At 45.1% G+C, this 26,514-nt stretch overlaps 1 protein-coding gene across 2 annotated transcripts in view; it reads left to right on the top strand.

Annotated features, from left to right (window-relative positions):
- MTHFD1L (methylenetetrahydrofolate dehydrogenase (NADP+ dependent) 1 like) overlaps positions 1–26,514 on the top strand; it is a 173,663-nt gene that overhangs the window by 28,697 nt on the left and 118,452 nt on the right. For both annotated transcript variants that reach the window (XM_077776038.1, XM_077776037.1), the window contains exons 10-17: positions 1,010–1,183; positions 9,040–9,176; positions 10,636–10,682; positions 14,355–14,462; positions 15,322–15,396; positions 16,795–16,897; positions 20,367–20,443; positions 23,962–24,102. In XM_077776038.1, the coding sequence (XP_077632164.1) occupies positions 1,010–1,183; positions 9,040–9,176; positions 10,636–10,682; positions 14,355–14,462; positions 15,322–15,396; positions 16,795–16,897; positions 20,367–20,443; positions 23,962–24,102 (862 nt within the window). The remainder of the gene's footprint in view (positions 1–1,009; positions 1,184–9,039; positions 9,177–10,635; positions 10,683–14,354; positions 14,463–15,321; positions 15,397–16,794; positions 16,898–20,366; positions 20,444–23,961; positions 24,103–26,514) is intronic.

Below are 26,514 nucleotides of genomic sequence, written 5' to 3'. Positions count from 1 at the left end.
GTGGGAGCATGGGCGGGGGTGGGGGTGGGGGTGGGAGCGGCCAGAAAGGGAAGTGCCAGGGTCCTGGGGGAAGGGGAACTGGTCCCGAAGCACAGAGCCCAGCCTGTATCTGGGCAAGGGCTCCAAGGTGAGCGAGGCCACTGCTGTCTTCCGAGTGTCAACACTGGTGACCCCCTGAGTCCCTGAGGCCTGCTCTCCCAAGCCTGTCTTGGGCCAGCCACGTCTTGCTCTCAGACAGATGGTCAGTCTGGCGGACAGATGGCTGAGCCCCCATTACCACAAGCAGCTGAGCTCAGGAGCCCCGAAAGCCTCTCTGAGAAGCCCAGCACCTGCTCATTGTATAGCACTCCGCCGAGGCGAACCACCGCGTTCGCACTCTGCTGGTAGAAGAGGGTAAATTATTTGCCCGGCAACACTCCGGAGTTCCTAAACTTTCCTGTGTCCGAAGTCGAGCTTCGAGCACTAGGTCCTTTTCCTGATGGTTATGCAATTAATAACATATTTTGGAATAGGATTTTGGACTTGCAGTAGGAAAAAGAGAGGGAAAGTGTGGACACAGATAAAACAAAATAGCATTTCCACATTTTTGGATAGCCAAGAGACACAGACGACCAGCCCGGGAAGAGCATTATGTAATAACCCATCTCTTCGTGGGCAGTGAAGACAGTGACGGTCCACAGAAAGACCCGTACTGTACAGCGGATTCGTACCTACAGGAAGCCTTTGGGCACATTGTCATCTACAGTTCTCTCCCACAGTTGAGGGGTTATCTTTGTACCTGGGCCGAATTCTAGGATCCTCGTGAATTTTGAAGAGTTGCTCCTTTAAAGAAAGGTACCATTTTATCATGCACGTTAATCATTCGCAGTTATATGTAACGCCCTTTGGGAGAGAGGACCACGAAGCAGTCGCTTTGATTGAATCGTTCGCGCGGCGTATGGCTCTTTTGCTCTAGCAGTGACCACCTAAGCTGAGGCGCTTCTCGCCACTTATGTGTTTCCCCCCACAGTGACCTTGAGATTTCAAGAGCACAGACTCCAAAAGCTGTGGATGTCCTTGCCAAGGAGATAGGATTGCTTGCAGATGAAATTGAAATCTATGGCAAAAGCAAAGCCAAAGTCCGTTTGTCCCTGCTGGAAAGGTTAAAGGATCAAGCAGATGGAAAATACGTTTTAGTCGCTGGGTAAGACTACTTACTAAAATCTGTTTCACCAAGAAAGCATGTTTCTAAAACTCTCTAGCCTGTTTGTATCTGTCATCACACCCCCTCAAATCCGTCCTTTTCTCAAACTTGACATTTTTTGTCCATTTCACTTGGCATTCCTTCATCTGACACGAGGTAAGTTTTCATTTTCGGTGCAAAATAAATCCGCCTGCTCCACAAAATAGAAAGTGTAATGAGTTCCTAAGCCAGCATTTCATTTTTTGTCCCTCATACCGTGTTTTGATCACCCTTGGGTTTTTCATTTAGTTGTTCATGATAAAAGTCAAAATAAGAATTAAAGGTAACATATCTTGAACTGAGTAGGGGGTCTTTGTGTTCTATTCAGAAATAACGTTTTAATGGAGAATGTACAGATAATTCTGCAAAAGTTCTTCTTTTCTTGTTAATATGCTTAATATTTATGTATTTGTATTATAGAAGTTTGTTAGTTTTCTTGCATTTCAGAGTTAATATATGGCCATTTTCATTTCTGTTGGTCATTTTATAAAAGACAAATGCATAGTTTGTACAAAAAGGAGTGTTTATTTTCTCTCTTTTTAAAAAAAGAAATACAACCACTGGCTGGAAAATGATAGAAAACAAGGGATTTCAAATATTTTTTCAATGTGACCTGAGGGAACATCAGGAGACCATATAAATTCCTTCGTTGTCTTGAAATTTCATTGCAGTGACTTATTCATGATCTATAGGCCAAGATTTAAGGCACAAATACCTGTTTATTAACAGGCAGAGACCTTTCCTATAACTGGACTTCACTCTTGGTGAACTTAATTTTTACATATTTTATTATTAATGTAAGCAGCTTATTTATTTTTCTGGTTATTAAAGTCACACAGGCTCATTAAACTTTTCCGAAATACCGAAAAGTATAAACAAGAAAGGAACACGTCCCGAATCCTATCTGCCAGAGGAGAGGGGCTCTTAACATGTGAGACCACCTTGACCCAGAGGGTCTTTCGTAAATGACATCATCTTACATGTGCTGCTCTGTAAACAGCCCGATGAGTCAACAAGGACGTGTTGCGTGCCCAGCTCAGGCCATGCAAGACGGTGTAGAACTGTTACCATTTTGCAGGATGGCAGGACATTCCACTGGAGGAAGGGGCAGTAAAAATGCCTGGGATGAGGGTGGATTCCAATTCACACATCTTCCCAACACTGTGAAGCCTTGGGTAGCTCGGTGGCTGACGCTTCAGCATGTTTCTTATTCTTCAAGTAAATCCAGGCAAAAAAATGATTTGAAAATATCATAGAGATGCTCCACAAGTTATTTGACCGGCACTTAAATTGCTTCCTTCCCATTTTTGGCCACTGCGAATAGTGTTAAAAGGAACATCCCTGGGCATGTGTATTTATGCATTTGTCCCATGATCTCCTTAAGAAAAATTCCTAGGGGTTTTAAATTGAGTATTTTAAAACTACAAATAAAGAGGGGCTCCTGGGGGGCGCCTGGGTGGCTTAGTCGGTTAAGCGTCCGACTTTCGCTTAGGTCATGATCTCGCAGTTCATGGGTTCAGGCCCCGCGTCGGGCTCTGTGCTGACTGCCAGCTCGGAGCCTGGAGCCTGTTTCAGTCTGTGACTCCCTCTCTCTCTGACCCTCCCCTGCTCACGCTGTCTCTCTCTCTCCTAGAAATAAAAAAAACATTGAAAAAAAAAAAAAAAGAGGGGCTTCTGGATGGCTCAGTCGGTACAGTGTCCAACTCTTTTGACTTTGGCTCAGGTCGTGATCTCAATGGTTCGTGGGTTGGGACCACTTGTCAGGCTCAGCACTGATGGTGCAGATACTGCTTGGGATTCTCTCTCTGCTTCTCTCTCTCTGACCCTCCCCGGCGCACACCTACGCACGCTGCCTCTCTTTCTCTCTCTCTAAATAAATAAACTTAAAAAAATTATAAAACTACAAATAAAGATTAAGCTACAGCCACCCATAATTTCACCTCTTTAATGGTCAAATCATTTCTTTGTATTTCTTTCCCTCCCCTTCTCCCTCCTCCCTCTCCAGCCCCTCTGTCACCTTCTGTCACCGTTTGTCTCCAGCCAGGGCTGTCAGAGTCACTCAGTGGCTGCAGCACCTGTGGCTTAAACCTCCCCCAGGTTCCCAGGCTCACTGCTGCTGGACTCCCAGGCTCCTCCCAACGTAGGGTCCCAGCCCTGATGCCTCTGTAACTGGGCTGCAGGGAGGCTCCCTGCTGGGAGGAAAGGTTGGCCTCCCCTTCACCCTCTGGGCCAGATCCATGAAAGGGGCCAGCTGACTTGGGGGGGAGGGTGTTTGGGGGACTCCTGGGCCCCAGGATTTGGAGCACACATGGAGTCAGTGTCAATATTGCTTGATACTGGAATGTGCTTGATACGAGTTTATTTACCAAAATAAATACACTCTTGGGCATTCAGAACCTCAAAAGCAAATATCGTATTTTATCCATAAATGTGCTTCCCTTTTTTTAGGCTCTAAGTGATCTTGGTAGGTGGGTTTGGTAGTTTTCTTACCTCGCTGAAGGTGGGGGAGATTTAAGGAAAACTAAGGAGGATGGGCTCTCGGTTTATTAAAGAAGAATCAAGCAGTAATGTTTCCTATGGAGCGGCTGTGATTTACTCTTTTGGGGTGCTTGTCAATTACTGGAAATAAAAACACAAATCTACACACGGCCCCGCCCTTTGCTGGGAGCTCGGAATTGAACTTCTAAAACAAGAGCTTTGATGGTGATGTAATTATTAGATTGCCTTCTTGAAGTCACCTGCTCACGGCCTGGCCTCCCGCCACAGCCTGCACCAGTCCCTGGGATTATAGCTGTGCATGGATGCATGCACGTAGAACATCACTGCTTGTCCCCACGCTGTCTCTTTGCCAGAATTTGTATGTGCATCAGAGCTGAAGAGTCAGATTGAGCCAGGTCGTCATATTGTAGATAGAAGTGAAATTAAACCTGAATTCTCAAGTACAGATTTAACCCCAAGAGATAAACAGTTCTTTTTCTGAAATCGTAGCTATATGTTCCTTACAAAACAAAGATCTGTGAATCAACAAAAGTTAAATTGTGTTCCTTTTAACTCCATTGGCGGAGGGAAAAAAAGTTGTGAGGGTAGGATTTTTGAGACATACCTGCATCTGTAGGAAAGCCTGAAGGTTTTTGGAAAATATACACCACACTGTGTTCCCCCATCCACACAACCCACAATATACTTTTTAAGTGTGTAAACTGCTTTTGTTATCACACCTTTTAATAGCTGGATGTTTGAGATCAGTGTAAACTACCAGACAATCATTTTACTTATAATCTAAAATGAAAAGTTCATTTGAAATACAGATCACCTCCATAGTTTTGCCTTTGGTTGTGTCAGTCATGCAAAGTGAGGATTCTCAAACCATGTTGTTTATTGCTATGTCTTTAGAAATACAAAGAACCACTCCTGGGCACCGGGCTGGCTCAGTCTGTGGAGCATGCAGTTCTTGGCCTTGGGGTTGTGAATTCAAGCCCCCATTGGGTGTAGAAATTATTTAAAAATAAAATCTTAAATAAAAAAAGGACCTTCCCATTAAATGGAGAGTTATTTACTTTTCCTGTAAGATTTTTTTTTCCTGAAATAATACTGGCTTACAGTATAAAAATTTAACCTCATGGAAAGCAAAAAGGAGAAAATGAAGTCTCATTACTGAGAACTGTTAAAAAATTTTTATATTTTGCTCTATATTTTCTCTCTATACCCATTCTTTTTACACTGAGATCATGCTATAAATACCATTTTGTGTCCTGCTTTTATGAATACTGTAACATGAGTCTTTTCCTGTGCTTTAGAAGAATGCAGATACCCAAGTAATTTTTCAAGAAACCTAAGTAACGTATTTGTTGTTGTACTTTTGAATTTATGTATAAATGTGATGTGAGTGTGTCAACGGTAGAATTAAAATATAAAACAAGGGGATTAAAAGAAAATCTTCTGTTAATAACCCGAATGCAGAATCGATTAATTCGGTTTAAAAGTCATTCTTCTAACTTGAGGATTTCTCACTCCGTCAGAATCATCTGTATTCCATCAGCTACACATTGCATGGTATTTGCACCTACCCATCACTTTATTTGCTTTGCCTGACAAAATGAAGAGTATTGGGAATTGTTCGGGGAAATATGCCAGAAGAATCTTAGGGGCTCTTGAGTTTTACATATTTTCCCAGTTACACTAATGAAAAGGAATTTGTTGGAGAACTTGCCTTGGAGTGCAGCTGTAGGGCATTGAATGCATGTGCAGGACTCATCTCCGTTGGCTCTATCCCGATTTCTGTGTATAAGTCTTCAGAACTTCTCTAAATTTCTCAGACAGAGCAGTTAAAAAAGAAGCGCAAATTGGTCTGTGAACAGACTGAATTTCTCATTAAGGAGTAATTAAAGTCAGTCACATCACTATCTCTTTCCTGTAGGGTGCCAAGTATCTGATTGGATTTTTTTTTTCTCCTTCATGTTCCAAACCATTATTTTGGTCAGTGTTAAATAACCCTTACTGGCTTTTCCAAGATTTTGCTTTTCTGCCTTAGGTAACTATTTAAATATTTGAGTTTTTCTGCTATTTGCACAACTTGCAGAATAAAAGAAAGGTATTGAGATAAGACTGCCACCCACGGGGCCCTTTTGAACTTGCTCCATCGGTCAGGTGTGTTAGGAAATGCAGCCCAGTGGGCTGTAGAGTCTGTCTCCAGGAATAAAAGCCTTTAACAACGTCCCAGTCACAAAGATGCCTGGGATGAGTGATATATATTCCTGTGCTGCTCGTGTAGTTTTGGAATTCATGGTTAAACCGTTGGCTCGTGCCTTGATTCTGCTCAGGATTCCAGAGTTTGAGAACCACTACTCAGTGAGGTCCTTCACCTCGGCAGGCTTGGGGGCCGGTGGGCAGGGCAGCTGTGTCAGGAAGCCTGTAATAATACCCTCAGAAAAGCGGTGTGATCCATACATAATAAATGCTGTGGGGTCCGGAGAGGAGCAGAGAAGGCTGCTGGGAGACGTTGAGGAAGAGAATAAACGAAACACCATTCCCTCTCCATAAACTCTAAGCTCTTACAGAGAAAAGAAATGTGATTAAGTTGGCGCTCATTGTTTTTGGAGTCAACTGGATAATTTGGAGTCAGAGCTAAGGATACTGGGACAACAATTAAACCCAAGTTTGAGATCAAATGTAGGAATGAGGTGAAATAAAAGTTTTACTGTGTCTCTCCTTTATTGCTCCCAATAAATACTTCCTGCTTTTTGATTTTCCTGAATTGTATGAGTTGGCAGAACACGAAGCCGTCCTGTGTTTCTAATTAAGACTTGGATGGTTAGCCGTAGTTTCGAGGAGGTCATCTCTGGGCGTGTCTGCTTTGGGCCGTCTCCAGGAGCTATATTAGCACATCTTGGGAATGGAAATGTAATTCTTCATGGGGCGCACTGAAGTAAACTACCTGTTCCTTTGCAAACAGTAGATGGGTAGTATGTACTTCATCCACCCTGTGTTTGGGACCACACTTCTTTTCCAGGCTGTCCAAAGATTGGGACGCCTGCAGCTTGCCAACTGCTCTTATTCTTGGTATATGAGGTGAATAGAAGGGTGACTCAAAGCAGAAACACTTTCACTGTGACCAGGTGTCGTGTGGCTTGAGGAGTCCAGGTGTACTTCACCAAGCGTGGGGGGGGAGGGGGGCGTGCACCTGCTCCCTACCAGTGACCCTGGTGCTCTGTGCAGTGATGGCTTCTCAGCCTGATTCACCCAGAGTCCGGCGTTTCCATGGCCTGTGATTCTGTGGACCCTTCCCTGGTTCTCTACACAGACGTCCCTGTCACACCACTGCCTTGTCCTCGAGATGTCTCCCTACCACTCCTTTCATTTCCTTTTGCTTTCTTCTGACCATTCCTTAAGAGAACATGTTCTAGACAGTTCTGTCCTATCCTTTATACTGTGTCCACTCTCACTGAGTGACCTTCCCTATTCTCATGCTTTAAATTGCTTATTAATGGTTAACCACAGTCACAGTTTCTACCTATAGAAATGGCCTAGCAAAGTCGGGTGGCTGATTTTGATTTCCAGCTCTACTGCTTACTAACTGGCCTTGGACAGGTTACTGAACCTCCTTGTGCCTCAGTTTCCTCATTGATCCAATGAGGATAAACATTAACCTAATAAATGTAAAAGCACAGAACCTCACATACTTAAATTTTTTTGGTGTTTATTTTTTTTCTGAGAAAGAGAAAGAGAGCACGTAGGCACATGAGTGGGGGAGGGGCAGAGGGAGACACAGAATCTGTGCTGTCAGCACAGAGCCCGATGTGGGGCTCGAACTCACAAACTGTGAGATCATGACTTGAGCCGAAGTTGGACGCTCGACCAACTGAGCCACCCAGGTGCCCTTCACAGAACCTTCTATATTAACTACCCCAAACCCAGCCTCAGTCTTACCTGGCTAACATTCATTTCCCGGGTCTAAGTTTTGGTGTCACTTCCTGTAGGAAGCCTTCCCTGATGCTCCAAGTGTGATCAGATCCTCCTGCCAATGTGCTCTCGTAACACGGTCTGATTGCCGCGTTTCTCTCGTATGTGTTTATCACTCTCATCGTAATTGCCAATCAGTCCGTCCATATCTGCCATCAGGTGTAAGCTCTGGGAGGGCAGTGATGGAGTCCAACTCAGTCATCAATGTGTCCCTGGGATCTAGTTGTCTTGCACATAGTAGTACTTAATAAATATTTGCTGAAAGAATGATTGATTGTTTCACCGTGGTGGTCTGAGGCAGTTGGGGACGACGATGTATCTAAGGGCTTTATTTCTATTTCTTTGTGGTCACATCACTGGGTTTCATAGGTCAGAAAACTCTTACTATAAGTTTTGTTGGGGTTGAGTATCCTCTGACTGCACCATCTAACTCTTGGGAGATCCTATTGCAAGCCAAAATGACAGTTTTTAAATCTTGTAACAATGGTTAGAGTATGCTAAGGAACAGTTTTATGGGTCCTTATTTGGGAATGTAATACACGCCTGTCCTCTTACTTAATGCTGTGATGGTTATTACTGATGTGTGATGTTTGCTTTTATAGGGTGTTGTAGTCAACTCAGCCCTCCAGAGCAGCTGTGAGCCCCTTAGTGGGCTGGGGGGTGTTGGGCCAGTTCTTTCCCAATGATCGAGGGATTGTTGTACGAGAAGGATTAAGCTTAGTGTGTCTGACTCCCAAGAGCGAGGAGTTCTGGGAACGCAGACATCTCTTCTTTAGGACAGAAAGCTCTCTGACTGTAAAAGCTCTCTGGAAATGAATGGGCTACCCTAGAGGTATTGAGCCTCCATCACTATGTTGCAACATGGCGAGGACAAGCTATCTGGAAGAAGATGGATGAGGGGGTATGATGGGCTGCCTTCCAATCCTCAGAGTCTGACCATGGGCCATGGAGTAGGCCTTGTGCCCACACTGTGCACCCGGTCATGGCCCTCGAAGAACGAGTGCCAAATCAACTGTCAAGAAGAAATGACATCAGCTTAATTATTTAGACCATTTGATGGATAGTTCTGTGCCATTTCTTGAAGCCGATAATGTTATCACCGCTGAATAACTTTTCTTTTTTGGTCTCTTGGTAAAGAAAGGTGTGTCTATTTCTTGACTTTAGCTTAAACATGGCCTGTGAGATGTGGGTAGACCATAAAAGTCCCTGAAAATTGAATTTTTAAGTGAATTTTGGAATGGTATGTTCTCTACCGATATGCTCTGATTTGGTTCTAGTACCTTAGTTTGATTTTGTATCAGTTGTCTAGGAAATATTACTAAATTCTTTCCTTCTCTTTTTTTTTTCCCCCAAACCAGGATCACACCCACCCCTCTCGGGGAAGGGAAAAGTACAGTTACAGTTGGGCTCGTACAGGCACTGACTGCACACCTAAACATCAACTCCTTTGCATGTCTCAGGCAGCCTTCTCAAGGACCAACTTTTGGTGTGAAAGGTACCTGACTTAAGAACTATATATCTTGCAGAGCAAAATTGGGGGCAGAGAAAAGTTCTGAAAGAACATTAGCAACAGATGTGGCGTTAACACTTATAAGAGGGACTGGTACATCTCATCCTGACGTTTCACCCCGACGCGCACCCCATGTGCACACTTTGTACGCGGTGCTCACCCCGAGATGGTCCTCCTACGGGGTGGGGGCTGCAGTGGGGATTTCGGCAGAGAAGCTTTGGCAAGAAGCCCCTCGTCCTGGTTTCAAGGAGTAGTTCCTGGGCCCTTGCTCAGAACTCCAGCCTTAGGCGGAAGCCTTGTATCTGATCAAACTTTCTTATCCATGTTGCTGTTTTATCATCCATTCTTGCCACAGAGAAAGGTCTTTCCATCCAGTTAGACACCCTTTCAGTTGGGCCCTCAGTGCCTCATCTCGTGAGACCTGCTGTGGGGCCTGCAGAGAGCTCTGGAGCCTGACTGGCCGTGGACAGAGATGTGCTGCACTCTCTGTCTGGCCGTGCTGGGCTGACATCTGGAACCTTCACGCTCACTCTTCTTTCTCCACTGATTTATCATGAGGTCATTCTTCAGCTCGCATTACAATAGCATTTACTGCTGCAGTGACGATTTGTTCTTGGCACTTTGTGGGTTTTAGGAGTATTATATTTATGTTACTGTCACAGATGTTAATAACTCCTAACTCATTAAGTACTGATAACTCGTAGAATGTCTTACTTTCTGTAGCTGAACGAACACTAAACATTTAGCAAGAAGGCTGCGGCTTTATTCATGGCTGTGTCCTTTGCTGCTTTGTGACATTCAGCCAGTTGTAACCTCTCTGGGCCACATCTGTGAAATGGCAAAGAGTTTTATGGTACCAGGTTTACTTGTCATGAGGACCAGATGAGATAGCATATAAAAAACAGGGTGCGCCACAAGGTGATCTGGATATGGAAGGTATTACCATTGTTTTAGGAAAGAGAAGTCTTTTTAATGTAGAAACTTTACTATTTTGAGGGATAGGCAGCCTAACAGATTTTATATACTATTATCTAAAATCACTTGACCGCATTTTATAATGTGTTTGTCTGAGTTCAGCAGGTGGATTTTTTTGAACAAAGCTTTTGGAATCTTCCAGAATGTGCCATTTAAATGACACATAGCCACATAGATCTAATAACAGATTAATAACAGTGTTTGCGGTCATGACACTTGCCAAATTGTTTTTACCTTTTTTTTCTTAATCAAGAAACTCAAGTCCTTAAATTGTATAGTTGGGTAAAGTGGGACTTTTCCCCTTTTGTTCGGCTTGCATAGACAGTGAATGTTTTTTGTACTACCTGCTGTTTCATCTTGGGGGTGCATGCCTTCCTGCTGGGATTGGGGGGCCGTGTCCCTAGGGCTCCATTCATCCTGTGTAGCTGGACTTGGTGAAGGATTTCTGCTCTGTCTGCTCTGTTTTCAGGAGGAGCCGCGGGCGGCGGATATGCCCAGGTCATCCCCATGGAGGAGGTAAGATCTCAGCGAAACACATGTCATGTGTCATTGTTTTTACTTCCTGAGCCCCATAAACACAGGCCCACAGTCCTTTATCCTCAGTCCAGAGGCCTAAAGATTCTGAAGACCGAAATGTTTGCATCATTTATCCTGGCAGAACCCGACATTGACTGTTCATGAGCTATTTATGTCTCTGCCACTTGATGGAAATATTCATATATTTTGCTGCGAGAAATATTGGTTTTGCTTAACAGATACGGATGTAGACCCTGCTCTGGGTAGTTTATTAAAACATTATAGGTATATCGTACCGTCTTTCTAAATTACCAAAAATTCTGAATCCCAAACCCACGTGGCTCCATTTTGCATAAGAGGGTGGGGACTTATCCCCATCGAGCAGCAGTTATAGTGCCCACTCAGGAGGACGCGGACTCCACACTTGGGCAAAGGGCGACTCTAAAATCAAGTAACTCCAAACAAAAATGGGCACAAGAGGCCAAAAGTGACCATTCTTATTTCTCCAAGAACTCCTACCCCCACCTTACAACCCCTCTGTCCCCTGAATCTGACCGTGACTGAGTCTCCTCACTTCTACTGTCCACATCGGCCTCTTAGCTCTGGTCCTGAGGAATCTTCCTAAAACCCAAGTCTGAGCCAGTTGCTTTCCCGTTCGGTGTATTTCACTTNCCGCAGACTCTTGATTGTAAGCCTCCAGCCTTCTTGCTTTCCATGTGTGCCCTCCCTGCGTCGCCTGTCCGTCTCTAGGTTCTCTTCCGCCCCTCAGATCCCTTCGTGCTGTCTCTCTCCTCCACTTCGGTCTTCAGTCGGCTGTGCTGATTTAGAGGCCAGAGCCCCCCCAGCACTCAGCACAATGCACCGCACACAGGAGGTGCTCACTAGGAAATGTTTGTTGATCTCGATGAATGAATTAGGAAGGGTGTTTGCCTGTGGAGGCCGGAGGGTCAGGAAAGCGAAAGGGAAAATATGGACAGTGTTCCAAGTACTGGGGGTGGGCTTAGAGGGAATGGTGAAAGGCACTGCTGAACAAATAGCCCCAAGCCTCACATCTGAAGGGGGATGAGGAATATTCACAAGCCAGGAAGAACGGGAGCCAGGAGGCCAGGTTGGGGGTGGGGGTCAAGGAACATGCCCAGGGGAATGGCTCAGGAATTTCTGCGCAAATACACAAAGGGCATCAGTGTCCTGCTGTCATATGGCATCAGCTGCACGGCTCAGACGTGGGGCAGACACAGGGCATATGATAGTTTTAACTGCCTCATGATGGGTAAGTAGCCCAAAGACAATCAGGCAGTCTGTTCCTTAAATTCGAAGACCTTCTATATCTCCTTCATCTCTCTGTCTCCAGCTCGGAGCACAATGCCCGACACTCAGACCATGTTTGTTGACTGAGTGCATGAATAGACAACTCGTACTGACAGAAACTTAATAAATAATCATGGGGAAATGTTTGAACGCATTCCAGATGGGTTGAAGGATGGAAAGTGAAAATACGGAGTCTTGAAGGGTGAGAAGGAGTCATGGTTATGCAGAATGGGGAGAGGGGGTGGTGCGGGCAGCACTGAGACAGGAAGGGGTCTTCCGGGAACCAGAGGCCACCAGCGTGTTGTCAGGGGGCCAGTGGGGATGGAGGAAGTGAAATCTAGAAATGGGCACGGGCCAGCTCTTTCAGGCTTTGAATGTCATGGCACAGAGCCTGGATGTTGTTTGAATATCGTGGCCCGCCATTGAGGGGCTTTTGACAAAGTCATACCATGATGTAAATCGGGTTTTATGAAAATGGCTCTGGCCTCTGTGCAGAGGATATGCTGTTAGGAGTACAGAGTGGATGCTCGGTGTCCAGTAAGCAGGCCCAGGGGGAAGATGGTGGTGCAGGCCAGGGAGGTGGTGGTGATCTAAGACATGTTTGCTGAGTGTGCAGGATTAGATGTGGGGGGCGGAGCCCAGGGGAGGACATCCGGTAGAGTGGGCGGAGCAACTGCTAGAGTGGGTGGAGCAACTCAGTGGAGTCATTGATTGAAGCGGATGATGGGGGCAGCAATGGCCCTAAGGCTGCAACTGTAGTGGTGAAGGGAGGGGTGGTCAGGAAAAGAAGAGAGGCCTTTCTGGGCCTGGGGAGACCCCAGTGGGTACCAAACGGGCTTCAGGAAGGAGAGACATGAGCCAGCTGTGACATGGGAAAAGGATTCAATACAGACATGACAAAAGAGCTGTTAACCAGTGACTTTATTTTCACTAATAAGTTAATCTACATTAAGACTGTTACCAATTATGTTATTTGCCAAATTGACAGAGTTGGTTTTTTTTAAATAGTAATAATACTAAATTTTAGTAGTGAGACATTGAAATAGACTTTTACACATTACTGGGAAGCAGATATTGGTAAAACTTTCCTGGAGGGGAGGTAAAAATACGTATCGGGTGCCTTCTAGGGCGCCTGGGTGGCTCAGTCGGTTAAGTTTCCGACTTTAGCCCAGGTTATGACCTCACAGTTTGTGCGTTAGAGCCCCAAGTTTGATTCTGTCTCCCTCTCTACCCCTCCCTCGCTCATGCTCTCTTTCTCTAAATAATAAACATTTTTAAAAAAAGTATCATACCTTTTGGACAAAATAAATCCAAAGCTATTTTAAAACTATTTTCACACAGCTTGTAGCATTTAAAAAATTGGGCGAAAATCTTAAATGTCTAACAGGAGGGTATCACATCAACTATATTTTTAAAAAATTTTTTAATGTTTATTTTTGAGAGAGGGACAGAGACAGAGCGTGAGCAAGGGAGGGGCAGTGAGAGAGGGGGAGACAGAATCTGAAGCAGGCTCCAGGCTCTGAGCTGTCAGCACAGAGCCCGATTAGGGGCTCAGACCCATAGACCGAGAGATCATGACCTGAGCTGAAGTCAGATGCTTAACCAACTGAGTCACTCAGGTGTCCCCACGTTAACTATTTTTTGAAAACAATTTAATGATGTAAAAATGCTAATACTGTTAATACTGTGTTTAACGATTTTATGATCTCAATATTAANAGTGATCATATATTTTAAGTCATAAAAGGAGATTTGTTACTGATTGGGTGGTGTTTTGGGGGTGGAATTTCACCTTTTTCAAAAAGCAATTTGGTGGTGTTATCAAGGTCCTTTAATCCAGCAACCACACTGCTGGGAATATATGGCTTATCAGCAACTAATTTTTAAAAAGACCCCTATTTGCATGTATTCTTTCCTTTTTAAATGTGTATATTTCTGAGAGAGAGAGAGTAAGCATAAGTGAGGGAGGGGCAGAGAGAGAGGGAGAGAATCCTTTTTTATTACATTTTTTTAAATTTATTTTTTAGAGAGAGAGAGAGAGAGAGAGAGAGGAAAAGTGTGAGTGGGGGAGGAGCAGAGAGAGGAGGGAATGAGGATTAGAAGCAGGCTGCATGCCGACGGCAGGGAGCCTGATCCGGGGGCTCGAGCTCACAAACTGAGTTCATGACCTGAGCCGAAGTCGGACACTCAACCGACCCAGCCACCCAGGTGCCCCTGACATTGATTTTTTGATATAAGTTGTTTTACAGACTAAGCTCATGATAGGAGTGTGTAATTAGTATAATATTTTATTTATTCAGAAAGTCCTTGAAAACTGCCCTCGTTGTCTGAGACAAGTAGAAAGATGTTTTCATTGCTTTTATAGTTCAACCTGCACTTGACCGGAGACATCCACGCCATCACCGCTGCCAATAACCTGCTGGCCGCTGCTATTGACACAAGGATTTTGCATGAAAACACTCAAACGGATAAAGTGAGAACGTTTTCTTGTTAGCCTTTTTGGGGCCTCTTCTCCTGGGATTTGTAGATTCTTGAGGAGTTCCTGGGACACCTTTGTGGAGTCTGTAAACTGAAATTGTAGTAAAAATTTTGTAAATTCTCCATATCCTTATTTCTCAGGGAGAGGATCCCTATTTTGGTCAGATTCTCAAATGCGGCTGTGGCCACTGCCAAGTTGCTGGGTGAATTATGTTAGCGGTAATTTTAAGGCACATGTTCTTCGGGATAGGACTTCAGTTTTCAGGTTAACTGGTAGATCAGTTCCCTTCATTCTGTCCAAAGGTCCAATCTCCGGTCCACACTAAGTGGATTGGAAACATATCTTTTTTAAGAGTATAATGTTACACACGGCCATTCCAGGTGTGAAAGACATTAGACCTCCTTGTTGGGGCTCAGGTGTGTGCCGCTGAGGTAAACACATACCCGACGGTGACAGAGGACTAGGTGCTGATTCCCCATGGGTGCCGGACATGGATAATGTGTGACTTCCTGGCATGTTTACAAGGATCCTGACTTTCTCCATTTAAAGTAACTCCCTTGTGAATGTTTTAAGCCAAATACAGGTAAATATTAACTTGATGGTTGTAAGGCTGTAGAGATCAAGAAATAGATAGTTATGCAGTGTTTTTGCCACGTGCATTATTTCAGATCTAGTCAGATTTATTGAAATGATAGAAGTTAAGGCTGCATTGTTTATATTAGCCAAGAATTTTAATAGGGTCTCTAATCTAAACAGTTTGGTTACAAATGTAATGAGCTTTGTCATATCCTGTGAATTATCCACGTTGACCCTCAAACTTTTGTGGGGCTTTATTTTTGTTTTGTGTTTTTAGGCACTGTATAATCGACTCGTACCTTTCATGAATGGTGTTCGAGAGTTTTCAAGCATTCAGCTTGCTCGGCTGAAAGTAAGTTTCTAGTTAGTGACTCTTTAACAAGAAAACGTCCTAGAAATAAATCAGAAAAATTGTTCAAGCCAGCAATTTTGAACTTGATTTGATTTGGGTTTTCAGACAGTCTTTGGGGCATTAAGCTCTAGAGAGAGAACAGAACAAGAAGCCTGAGATACAGCTACACCAAAGAGCAAGTGGACAGATTAGATCCGCTTTCAAGGTCTCCGCTCCTTCAGCTATCAGCCAACCTGCTTTGGAGGTTTAGAGCACCCTCGTCAACCGACAGATCATATTTCCAAGAGTCCTTCTCTTATTTTCTTGGATTTCTAGGAAATAAGTTCTAGCCTCTGAAAGTGTATTTATATCTGTTTTTGTTGCCCCAAGATGCTAGGATTATGCTAGTGGAAGCAATCTTTATTCTTATTCATATTATCACTTCCTAGTGCTATTTGCTGCTGTCCTGGGAATCCCCAGGTTCTCGCTTGCTCTTTTCAGAGACTGAAAGCTAACTGGAATGGTATACGTCACAGGCACTGGTTGATAATCACTGATTTTAAGAATTCACCCCCCTTGCTCCTTACTGAACCAAGTTTGGTTTGTTGTGAATATCGTATACCATAGTAACCTCAGCAGCTCCAACACATGTAACGTTTCTCTTGGTATTTGTATTTTCAGACTATTTTCTTATACTTCATTGTAAACCTTCTTAGAATGTTTCCTTTACAGAAATAGATGCACTGCAAGTTATAATGGCTTTTTTTCCCACAGTGAATTAGATATAACTTATTTTAAAAATGTAGGCATAAACTTGAGTTATTGGTATTTGGATATGAAAGAAGAGTTAATGAATGGGGACATCAATTATGTGGACAGCCGTTTATGTCCCTTCTGAGCACAGCACATGTGACCACGTAGCACAGCTCCGGGGGCCTCTGGCCTAGACAGCAGCAAGTAGTGTTCCTTGTGTGTTAGCAACCACGCCGTATACTCATGTCATATTAATTACAATATCACTGTCTTCCATTTCAGGGAGACTTGGGCTTGGGTGTTTAGTTATGAGTTGGCCTAACTTACAAGTTTAGTGTAATTATAAAAAAACTTTCTAGTCGTAGAGAAAATAAAATAAGAGTGATAATATTGGTTACATTTTGCCCTTTTTTGTTTTTTAAGTATTTACTTAGAGAGAGAGCTGGGGAGGGGCAGGGAGAGGGGGAGAGAGAGAGATTCCTAAGTAGGCTCCACACAGTGCTAGTGCAGAGCCTGACATGGGGCTTGATCTCGTGAACCGTGAGATCATGGCCTGGGCTGAAATCTAGAGTTTGATGCTTAATAGGTTGAGCCACTCAGGTGCCCCTACATTTTGCCTTCTGTTCCGTCTAAAATTGATCATGTTTTTTTCCTTTTCATCATTAGAGACTGGGAATAAATAAGACTGATCCAAGCACACTGACAGAAGAGGAGATCAGTAAATTCGCCCGTCTCAACATCGACCCCTCCACCATCACGTGGCAGAGAGGTTCGTGCCGGGCGTGGGGTTGCGGGGGGGACCGTTTGCTCCCACTGAAGCTCTTCAGCCACTTCCACAAGCACGTGGTGTCCACCCCCCACCCCCATCCTCCCAGCTCGTGTTCCGGAATCCCTCTGTTTGTTTCAAGCACGGTTATTTTCCCACCCTCACCCTCACCTCCAGCTGGGGAGGAAAAGTCACCCCTGGCTCTACCCATCCGCTCCCGCTAACACTTCCGAGGAGAATTACTTTTGTTATCCTCTGCGATAGTAGCAGGTGAGGATCCCCAGGGCGTCTCGGAAGGGTCAGCTGGTCCCGTTCCTGAGCCTTCTGTATGTTCTTCTCAGACCTGCCCGCTCACTTTCCTGGTTTCCTCCCGCTTCTGGAACGTTTTCATCAGGTGCCTGATTGATTACAAGTGCCTTTTAACAAATGTCCTTGCATCAACTTATCTCTCCCAGTTCAGTAGGTTCCTAGTGTAGAGGCGTCACCCTGTCCCTTCCTTGCTCAGAAGCCCCCATGGTGTGTGATGACTTCGTGCGTGGGGTTCAGTTGCCGTCACACGGCGTGGCCTGCAGTGCCGTCACCGTGTGGCCGCAGATGCTTCTGCCCCCTGCCTGCTTTCCGGACAGCCCCGTCCCTCTGCCCGTCCCTGTGCGGCCGGCCTCGCCCCGCCTCCCAGACACAGCCCAGGTCCCCCCCTTCACGAAGCTTCCCTTCTGGGAATCCGTTCAGCCAGTTCATTAAGAATTTAGTGTTTTCCCACAGACCATGAGGTAGAGAGAAAAAGACCAGAAACCGAGTCCTGGCTCCACCGTTTATAGGCTGTGCGACTACTAGCAAATGGCTTCCTTGGTTTTCTCCTCTGTAAAACGGAGTAATAATTAACCGGTCTGCCTTGCACGGCCCCACTGCAAAATGAGAGTGCTTTGCAAACCCTACAATAATCAAGAGATGCTACTGTGGGAATAGTTGTATGAGGTAGTTTTCTGTATCTTTGTCTCCCAGATTAAAAGAGAGTAACATCATTTTGGAAACTCACAAAAATTTATTAATAAAAGTAGTAACGGTATCAAGATTTTGGAGGTGTCTAGAAAGAAAAAGAAACTTGTTACTATACGTATAAAAATACGATTCAGTTTTTTTGTGCATCTGGATTTTGTGTATAACTAACTTAGGTGTATAGATTTTAGATCCTACTGTCTTCATTTATTTACTTTGAAGGTTATTTATTTCGAGAGAGGGAATGTGCACGTGTACGTGCGGTGGGGATGGGGTAGAGCGGCAGTGAGAGAGGGAGAAAGAGAATCCCAAGCAGGGTCTGTGCTGTCCGTATTGAACTCCACTTGGGTCTCGAGCTCATGAATCATGAGATCATGACCTGAGCCGAAACCAAAAGTCAGACACTTGACCACCTGAGCCACCGTGGTGCCCCTCCCGCCAGCTTCGTTTATTTCATAAGTAGCATCTTCCATTTAGTTAGCTCTTTGTTGTATTGTTAATTTTGTTTTTTTTAAATTTTTTAATGTTTTGTTTATTTCTGAGAGAGAGAGAGAGACAGCGTGAGCGGGGGAGGGTCCGAGAGAGAGGGAGACACAGAACCTGAAACCGGCTCCAGGCTCTGAGCCGTCAGCACAGAGCCCAACGTGGGGCTCAGACCCACGAACCGCGAGATCATGACCTGAGCTGAAGTTGGATGCTTAACCAACTGAGCTACCCAGGCGCCCCTGTATCGGTAATTTTAAATGGACCTCGAATATTCCTTTGCAAATGAACCATAATTTATTATTTAACAGACAAACAGCAGTTTAAAAATGGATATGAATATTACTGGCATTTTATTGGAAAGTCTGATAACTTTTTTTTAAATAATGGAAGAGCTTTAAAAAAATTATTCCAGACAAATACTAGATTTATATTATCGTTTGTGGCACTAAAGTGAGGAATGTTCTTGATGATGGATATTGATTGACCTGGGTCAAAGGAGTCTAAAATGACATTTGCTGAGCAGTTTGGTTCTTATTCTCATGAATTAATATAAAAACTGGAACGCTTTATCAAATGAATTGAGGACACTTAATATAGGGTCTTTTTTTTTTTTTTAAGGCGATATGAGACTTGACCTAGAAATAGCATAACCCTGGTGATGAGCTTAGTTCCTCCTATGATTTCAGAACTAGAGAGGGACACTCCGGAACCACATGGACTGAACACTTCTCAGACTACATGGAAGTCACGAATTTCGTGGCCAGCCCTTGCCTTTGCGCTTGGTGTAAGGAATGCAAGTGGTAGTTCTTTCATCCTGTGCCTCACACCAGAAGCTTTCAGGCCTCATTGCCTGGCAGCAGGATGGGACCAGAGCCAACAGACTGTTCGAGAAACAATTAACATAAACAAGAAGCAATAGGCATCCAGCCATCTTGTAGTTCCTAAAGCAGCAGGAGCCCCGCCTCTTTGAGCATCACACCCCCCCATCCCCACCGGGGGCCTGCGATCTTCCCTTCTCCCCTGTCCCCTCCAGTCCCCTAGCTCCTAGCCATCAGGCTGAGGTGCTGCATGCCTTAGTCATCCTCAGTGAAGCAATATCAGGTTGCTGGTTCCCGACACTGTCCCAACAACCTTGAATCAGGACAGTTGAATAGTGGCCCCGCGCCTGATGGAGTGCCTCGTACCGCCCAGAACGTGAGCCGCTATTGGCTCTGCAGTAGGCCGTAGGCATGGTCGTGCGAAAGGGACCCTTTAGACCCACACTCACTCGGACCCTCCTCTTCTCCCCTGGGCCCATAAAAGTCCCCGATCCCCCCCGATCAGAGAGCGATATCTTTTTCATCTGTGCATCGCTAAACAGCTAGCCTGGCACCTGGCACAAAATTGGCCCTGAGTAAATATTCCAGGAGTGAATAAATGCGTTCCTCATTCCACCTTTAGCTCTATCATCTAGAGGCCAGGAATTCTGTATCCTAACTTAGGGCTCCTTTCTGGTCTCTGTCTTGTGTGTTGGTGTTTAATCTTCACGCATCTTATGTGCTGCAGCGAGTGTGAGCGTGCAAATATGTGCTCAGGTCCCAGCTCCCTGTCCTTTGCATGTACACCTAGGAGTGCACTTGCTGGGCTGTGTTGGTGGGGTCAGTGTTTAACTCTTTCAGATACTTGATTGGCTGCTTCTTGTGACTCAGGCTTCAGTGTCAAGTGTGACCACTTCAGAAATGCTTTCCCTTTACTGCCTAGTCAGAAACGCGCACCACCACCCCCCCCGCCACTCCCACACTCTGTCCCATCACCTCCGTTTGCTTCTGAAGGCACTTAGCACCTGCTGGTATTTCCTTGTTTACCTGATCCCTCCTGGCAGGTCGGCTGCAGGGGAGTGGGACCCCGTCCCTTGCTCCCCGCTGCCTCCTTGGCACTCACAGTAACTTCAGACACCCAGGGGGCAGCCAGTCCATACTTGTAGATTGAATATGCTCTTTCTCTTTTTCAGTATTGGATACAAACGACCGATTTCTACGAAAAATAACAATCGGGCAGGCGCACACAGAGAAGGGGTGTTCCCGGCAGGTACGTGCCGTTTCTTCGTGATCGGCTCTGTTCTTCCTAGGTTGGTTTACACTGGACCAGGAGCTGGCTCTCCCCTCTGCTCCTCATGCTCCTCTACCTGCGGTGGCCTGGGGGGAGGGGAGGCAGGGGGGATCTCATCAGTTCAAGGTGTTGCTTCCTCAGCAGGACTGGGAGAGGATCAGGACAGAAAGGCCCTGGTATGTTCTCACCAACCTTTTCCTTGTGATTTTTAGTTATCATCCCGGGAAGAGCCACTCGGGGTGTCCCTTGAATATGAATTTTTACATATTTTGTTGCAAATCTTCCAAGTTAATGCTACAGCTGCATAACAACTGACAAAAAAAACTCTCATAGGCGCCTGGGTGGCTCAGTTAAGTGTCTGACTTTGACTCAGGTCATGATCTCCTAGTTTATGAGTTCGAGCACTGTGTTGGGCTCTGTGCTGACAGCTCAGAGCCTGGAGCCTGCTTTGGATTCTGTCTCCCTCTCTCTCTGCCCTTCCCCCACTTGTGCTCTGTTTCTCTCTGTCTCTCAAAAATAAATAAGTTGTAAAAAAAAAATTTTTTTTTAAATCTCAAACACATTAGTCAAGTTTTGTAAACCAAAGAATAAACACCTCTTTATTTGGTTTAATAGCCTGAAGTATTTTTAAGGACAGCGTGTTACTACCCAAATGCAGAAAATGTGGAAGGTAAAATAAGATGTTCATCTGCATTTTAATAGATCTCCGATGTGGAGAATGATAAAATCATTCTGCGATTTTTCAGGCCCAGCAAGCTTCTCTTTTCGTTTTTTTTCTTTAAATTTTTTCTTAATGTTTATTATCATTGAGACAGAGAGAAACACAGCATGAGTGGGGAAGGGGCAGAGAGAGAGGGAGACACAGAATACGAAACAGGCTCCAGGCCCTGAGCTGTCAGCACAGATCCCAATGCGGGACTCAAACCCATAAACTGTGAGATCATAACCTGGCCAAAATCGGGTGCTCAACTGACCGAGCCACCCCGGCGCTCCTGTTTTTTTTTTGTTTGTTGTTTTGTTTTTGTTAATAATAAACCTTATAGTTTAAGGTGGTGTTAGATTTATGGCCTTTATCAGATTTTTATTAGTGAAAAAAATAATCACTTTTACTACAATATTCAGTTCTCATACTTCATAGTCTTTTGGACCTTTTGAAATATTTGGAATTTGAATCAAAGACAAGCTAAGCCCATGCACCTTCCCTCCCTGCTCTTCCGCATCCTGGAACTCACACACATGAACCGATTTCCCACATGCCAGAAAACCAGAATCAGCTCCATATAATTTCAGGAAGCTTCTGAAAGATGGGAAGATGGAGTTGGATTCGTGGAGGAAAGCACAGCCCAAAACACAATGGGGGTGTTCTGGCGGGGGGGGTCTCTACATTCACAGACAGCAGGTATCCTACTTCGGAGGTAGTTTACAGCCACCCACACAGCCCTCAACGTCCATGGCTGGCCACAGCTTCCGCCGCCAGGCACCCTCCCATGACACCCGTGCTCAGGGTGGGAGCCTGGGCATGGTCCTGCGGCCAGTGACCACGGTGCACCGCCCCGCCCACCATACCCCTTACACCGTAGGCGCAGATCTGCATGTGCACTCTGCCTCCTGCTGGCGGTCAAATGCATCTTGCTCAAAGAAAAATGGTATGGGGTGCCTGGGTGGCTCAGTCGGTTAAGTGTCCAACTTCAGCTCAAGTCATGATCTCATGGTTCGTGAGTTCAAGCCCCACATCAGGCTCTGTGCTGACCTCTCAGAAGCTCAGAGCCTGGAGCCTGCTTCAGATTCTGTGTCTCCCCCTCTTTCTCTGCCCCTCCCCCACTCATGTTGTCTCTCTCTCTCAAAAATAAATAAACATTAAAAAAAATTTTTTTTAAAAAGCGGTATATGGTGGCACTTTAAGTGAAGGGCAGCCTTTTGTCGTCTGCATGGAGGTTCGCCCAAAAGGCTAGCTGGGGCTCTGTGAGTGAGCACAGGTCTGGAAATGAAACAGCAGTGAATCTTGGGTCCTGCCTTCTCGGATCTCTGGAGGTAGGCTGGCATCCTCAGAAATCAGGTCCAGTGACAAGCAGAAATGAGTATCAAAGCCAGGTATCACCGGCATCAAAAGTAAATCTACATCATGGAATGTGACCCCAAAGCCAGCAAAAGGAGGCTCACAGTGTCCGAGGAAACCAAGATGGAAGATCTGGAAAGAGGCGTCTTTACAAAGAATACCATCAGTATTCCCAGAGGACTGAGAGAGCCATCCTACGGGGTGTGAGAACTGGGCTGTCGTGGAAAGAATAGGTGAAAACCTTGGAAGTAAAACAATCATGTGAAAAGAAAAATCGAGTTAGTGGATTGGATATGAGAATAAGCCTAAGTGAATTAGAGAAGTAGACCAGATAAGAGGATAAGCCTAAGTGAAGTAGAGAGGATGGTGTGATCCAGAGATTTCTGTCTAAATATAATACCACGGGGAAAACTACCCCATAGCAAGCATAAAGGAAAAGGCAGATGTGGGACACACATCAAGAAGTTCTAGCATGCATCTATCTCGTAAGTGTCCCAGGTGAGGGCCACAAAGAAAGGCGAGAAGAAAGGATTTAAGGAAATAATAGAAAAGAAATGTACCGACTTGACGGATACGTGGATTTTCACAGGAAAGACCCTAACAGCTGCCACACAGGGTGAGTGAACTACTCACACAGACACACGTCGTGTTGACATTTCAGAGTAAAACAAAATTCTAAAGGAGCTGAAGCAGAGAAAAAAGTCCTAATCGGCCACACATGAGCAACACCCAGGTGGCCTCAGATTTGTCATTGACAGCACCCAATGCAAGGTGACACTGGGAAATCGCTTCTGACTTCTGCCAGAAAAGGCGTTTTCAGCCTAGGAGCCTCACAAAGGAGAAAAAGAGCATCAGCCACAGTTGAGCACGCTGAATGGAAAATACTAATAAGCTTCCGGGACAAGTCAGACCTGTTGGCAGTCACTGTAGACGTGAACTGTGTTCACAGAAATAAAGTGCCAACAAGCGATCCTAAAACTGCAACTTAAAACAATGAAGTACTACTTACCCATGATCTTACCCCCCTCAAAAAAAAAGAAAAAGAAAAAATAGGAAATCACTATTAAACCTTACTGAGGGTGCAAAGAAATAGGTATAAATTGGTAAAGCCTCTTAGATGATAGTTTGTTAGTGTTAAAGTTTGAAATGAGCCAAGAATTCCAGCTTCAAGACTAAAGATGTAGAAAAAATAAAGAAGGAGGAATTTTTGTTCATGCCCCCTCCTCCCTCCCGAAACTACAGAAAGATATTAATTGCAGCACTACATCTAATGGTGAAAGTTTGGAACAATCTAAACATCCAGCATTCGGGGCCATTATGTGTCTCTGGTACATCGTTCTGTACCATAGAAACGTGTGGCGGGTGAAAACAGCATAGTGTATATTGGGGAAGTGGCAATGGGGACTGGTCACGGAGTCGTCCTTCTGCTTCTACTTTGCAGGCGCAGTTTGACATCGCAGTGGCCAGCGAGATCATGGCAGTGCTGGCCTTGACCGACAGCCTCACAGACATGAAGGAGCGGCTGGGAAGAATGGTGGTGGCCAGTGACCAAAATGGGCAGCCCGTGACCGCAGAGGATTTGGTGAGTACGTCCATCTCAGGGGCTCAGGAAAGCTCTCCGTGGCCCCCTGGTAGATTCAGAGCAATGAGGGTTTTCCTCTTAACCAGCGTGTGTCAGGGACATTCAGATGATTTCGGCACACCCACTTTTCCTTCACAAGCCTGTCTTTCGGCGTCTGTAATGTGCACGTACCTCGCTGCAGCCAAAGCACGTGAAATTTATGTCATAAACTTTTCACCGTGTTGCCTGTCCTGATCTCTGCTCCCAGGCTGGGGGAGGTGGGGGGTGGAGGGGGGCGACCTCCTATTAGCTCTGTGCCTTTGTTTTACAAAGGGCGCTCTGTGCCTGCTTTAAATGGAGGACAAATCACCTTTCAAAAGAATAAGAAGTAAGTGGCTCCCCCTTCATGAAAGGGAAGCCAGGGGCGCCTGGGTGGCTCAGTCGGTTAAGTTGAGTTGTTGATCTCACCATCATGAGATCGACCCCACATCGGGCTCCATGTGCTGAGCATGAAGTCTGCTTGGAATTCTATGTCTCCCTCTTTCTCTGACCCTCCCCCACTTGTTTTCTCTCTCTCTCAAAATAAACTTTTTTTTTTTTTAAGAAAGAAAGGTAAAGTGAAAATTGGCCTTAGCTTTTTAACCCTGTGTCTTCCATTTGGGTATCACATTATGACACTGGAGCTTACCTTAATCAGTCTTCCCCATCTGGCTTCCTCCTGAGTTCATGATGCTCTTTCTGAGCTTTCGTGGTGCCCTGGCACATCACCGTCTCTTGCTGTGCTCACTCTAACTTGGCCGGCTCTTCTCTCTTCTTCTCCATAATAACCACCTTTTCTGTGAACTTGAACCCCATTGGTGACATAGCTGTTGCATGTGCTTGGACGTATTTCTAAGTGCATAGGTATGACACAGGGATTTGGAAAGCTATTCAGCACTGCACACTTAAGCTAACTTTCCCACATATGGGTCATATACCATTGATGGTGGCTAATTGCACACTGAGAGTTGGAAACATGTTCTGGAAGGAAAAAGAAAAATTAGTATTTCATTAATTCCAAAGGTTTAGGATGTAATTGGAATCCTTTGCCAAAAGGGTCTTGATTACTTTTTGGCTGGTTTTGAGAACCTGACTGACTCATCACATAGGTCTTGTTAAGTAAATTAAATATCTTTTTATAAGCAATCCCTGGGATGCTTGGTATAAAGTTTAATGAGAAAACCCACATCCAGGTTGCTGTAAAGGTATTGTGTTTGGTTTTTTTAATTTTAATGTTTATTTTTGAGAGAAAGAGACAGAGCATGAGCAGGGGAGGAGGAGACAGAAAGGGAGACACAGAATCTGTCACCACAGAGCCCAACACGGGGCTCGAACTTCCAAGCTGTGAGATCATGACCTGAGCTGAAGTCGGATGCCTAACCGAGTGAGCCACCCAGGCGCCCCTAATTTGTAACTTTTTATATACTTTGATTTTGGTCAAAGGGTTTTACCTATTGCCACGAGAATTTGAATAAATGGCTTCTAGAAGTTTCTCATATGACAATTGCTTCTGACATCTTCTGGAGGAGTATGTCCACACTCTGTCCCTCTGGACTCAGCAGATGAACAGAGTGGCCATGACAGCCCCAGCCAGAGCCGCTCTCTTTGCTTGGGCTCGATGACAGTCAGTGTGTTAGGAGCAGTAAGCGAAGAGGCGTCCCAGAAAAAGGAGCAGGTGGTGAACGCTCCCGGACGCGGCCCGCCCTCCGTCCTCTAGTTTCTTGAGCCAGGTTTATCTGGGAAGTCTAAGCAAGTGCAGCGTTCAGCAAGCTCACAGGCCGCTGCTCCTCTACCTGTTCTGAGTAAAGAAAAGAGAACTAATTTCTTTGAGCCCCTCCCGGCCTGCAGCTTTCACAGCAAAACATCTTAATAGGTTTAGGTAGGTGACATTTCTTATGTGTATTTTATAGAGTAAAGGAGAAAATACACTGGGTTTTCCTCTAAATTGGAAATGTTAGATATTATAGAATTGGAAGTGGATCACCTAAGAGAAGCATTGTTGGTGAGAGACGTGGAGGGAGGATGTAATTGACTCAGTACTTTGAAGAGATGCAGATCCGCTAGATTCTGCCACCTGCTGCGTTGAGATCTGTTTCATGCCGTCTGTATTTCTGAGGTGACATTCACATGCATTTAGTCATATCGTCGCCTCACAGTCACTGCCAAGTGCTTGGAAGGCACTTGCCCGGTGCCTGTAGAAGAGGCGGAAGGGTGTTTTGTTTTTCTAAAGTTTCCTCTGTGGCCTTCCTGGGCACACTTTTTCCGGTAGTTCTCAGATTTCTTCCCTGTGTCTCCCTTCTCCCATCTTTGCCAGGAATGCGGTGGGAGCCTCATCCAGAGCTTCGTAGGACTGGGAGAGGGGAGCCACATGTTACATACAGGTGGCATCAGCTG

Source organism: Crocuta crocuta, unplaced genomic scaffold, assembly GCF_008692635.1.
Source record: "Crocuta crocuta isolate KB4526 unplaced genomic scaffold, BGI_CrCroc_1.0 scaffold25, whole genome shotgun sequence".
NCBI classification, from domain to species: Eukaryota; Metazoa; Chordata; class Mammalia; order Carnivora; family Hyaenidae; genus Crocuta; species Crocuta crocuta.
Note: the sequence above shows the minus strand (reverse complement) of the source record. Positions and strands in the feature narration are given on the sequence as shown.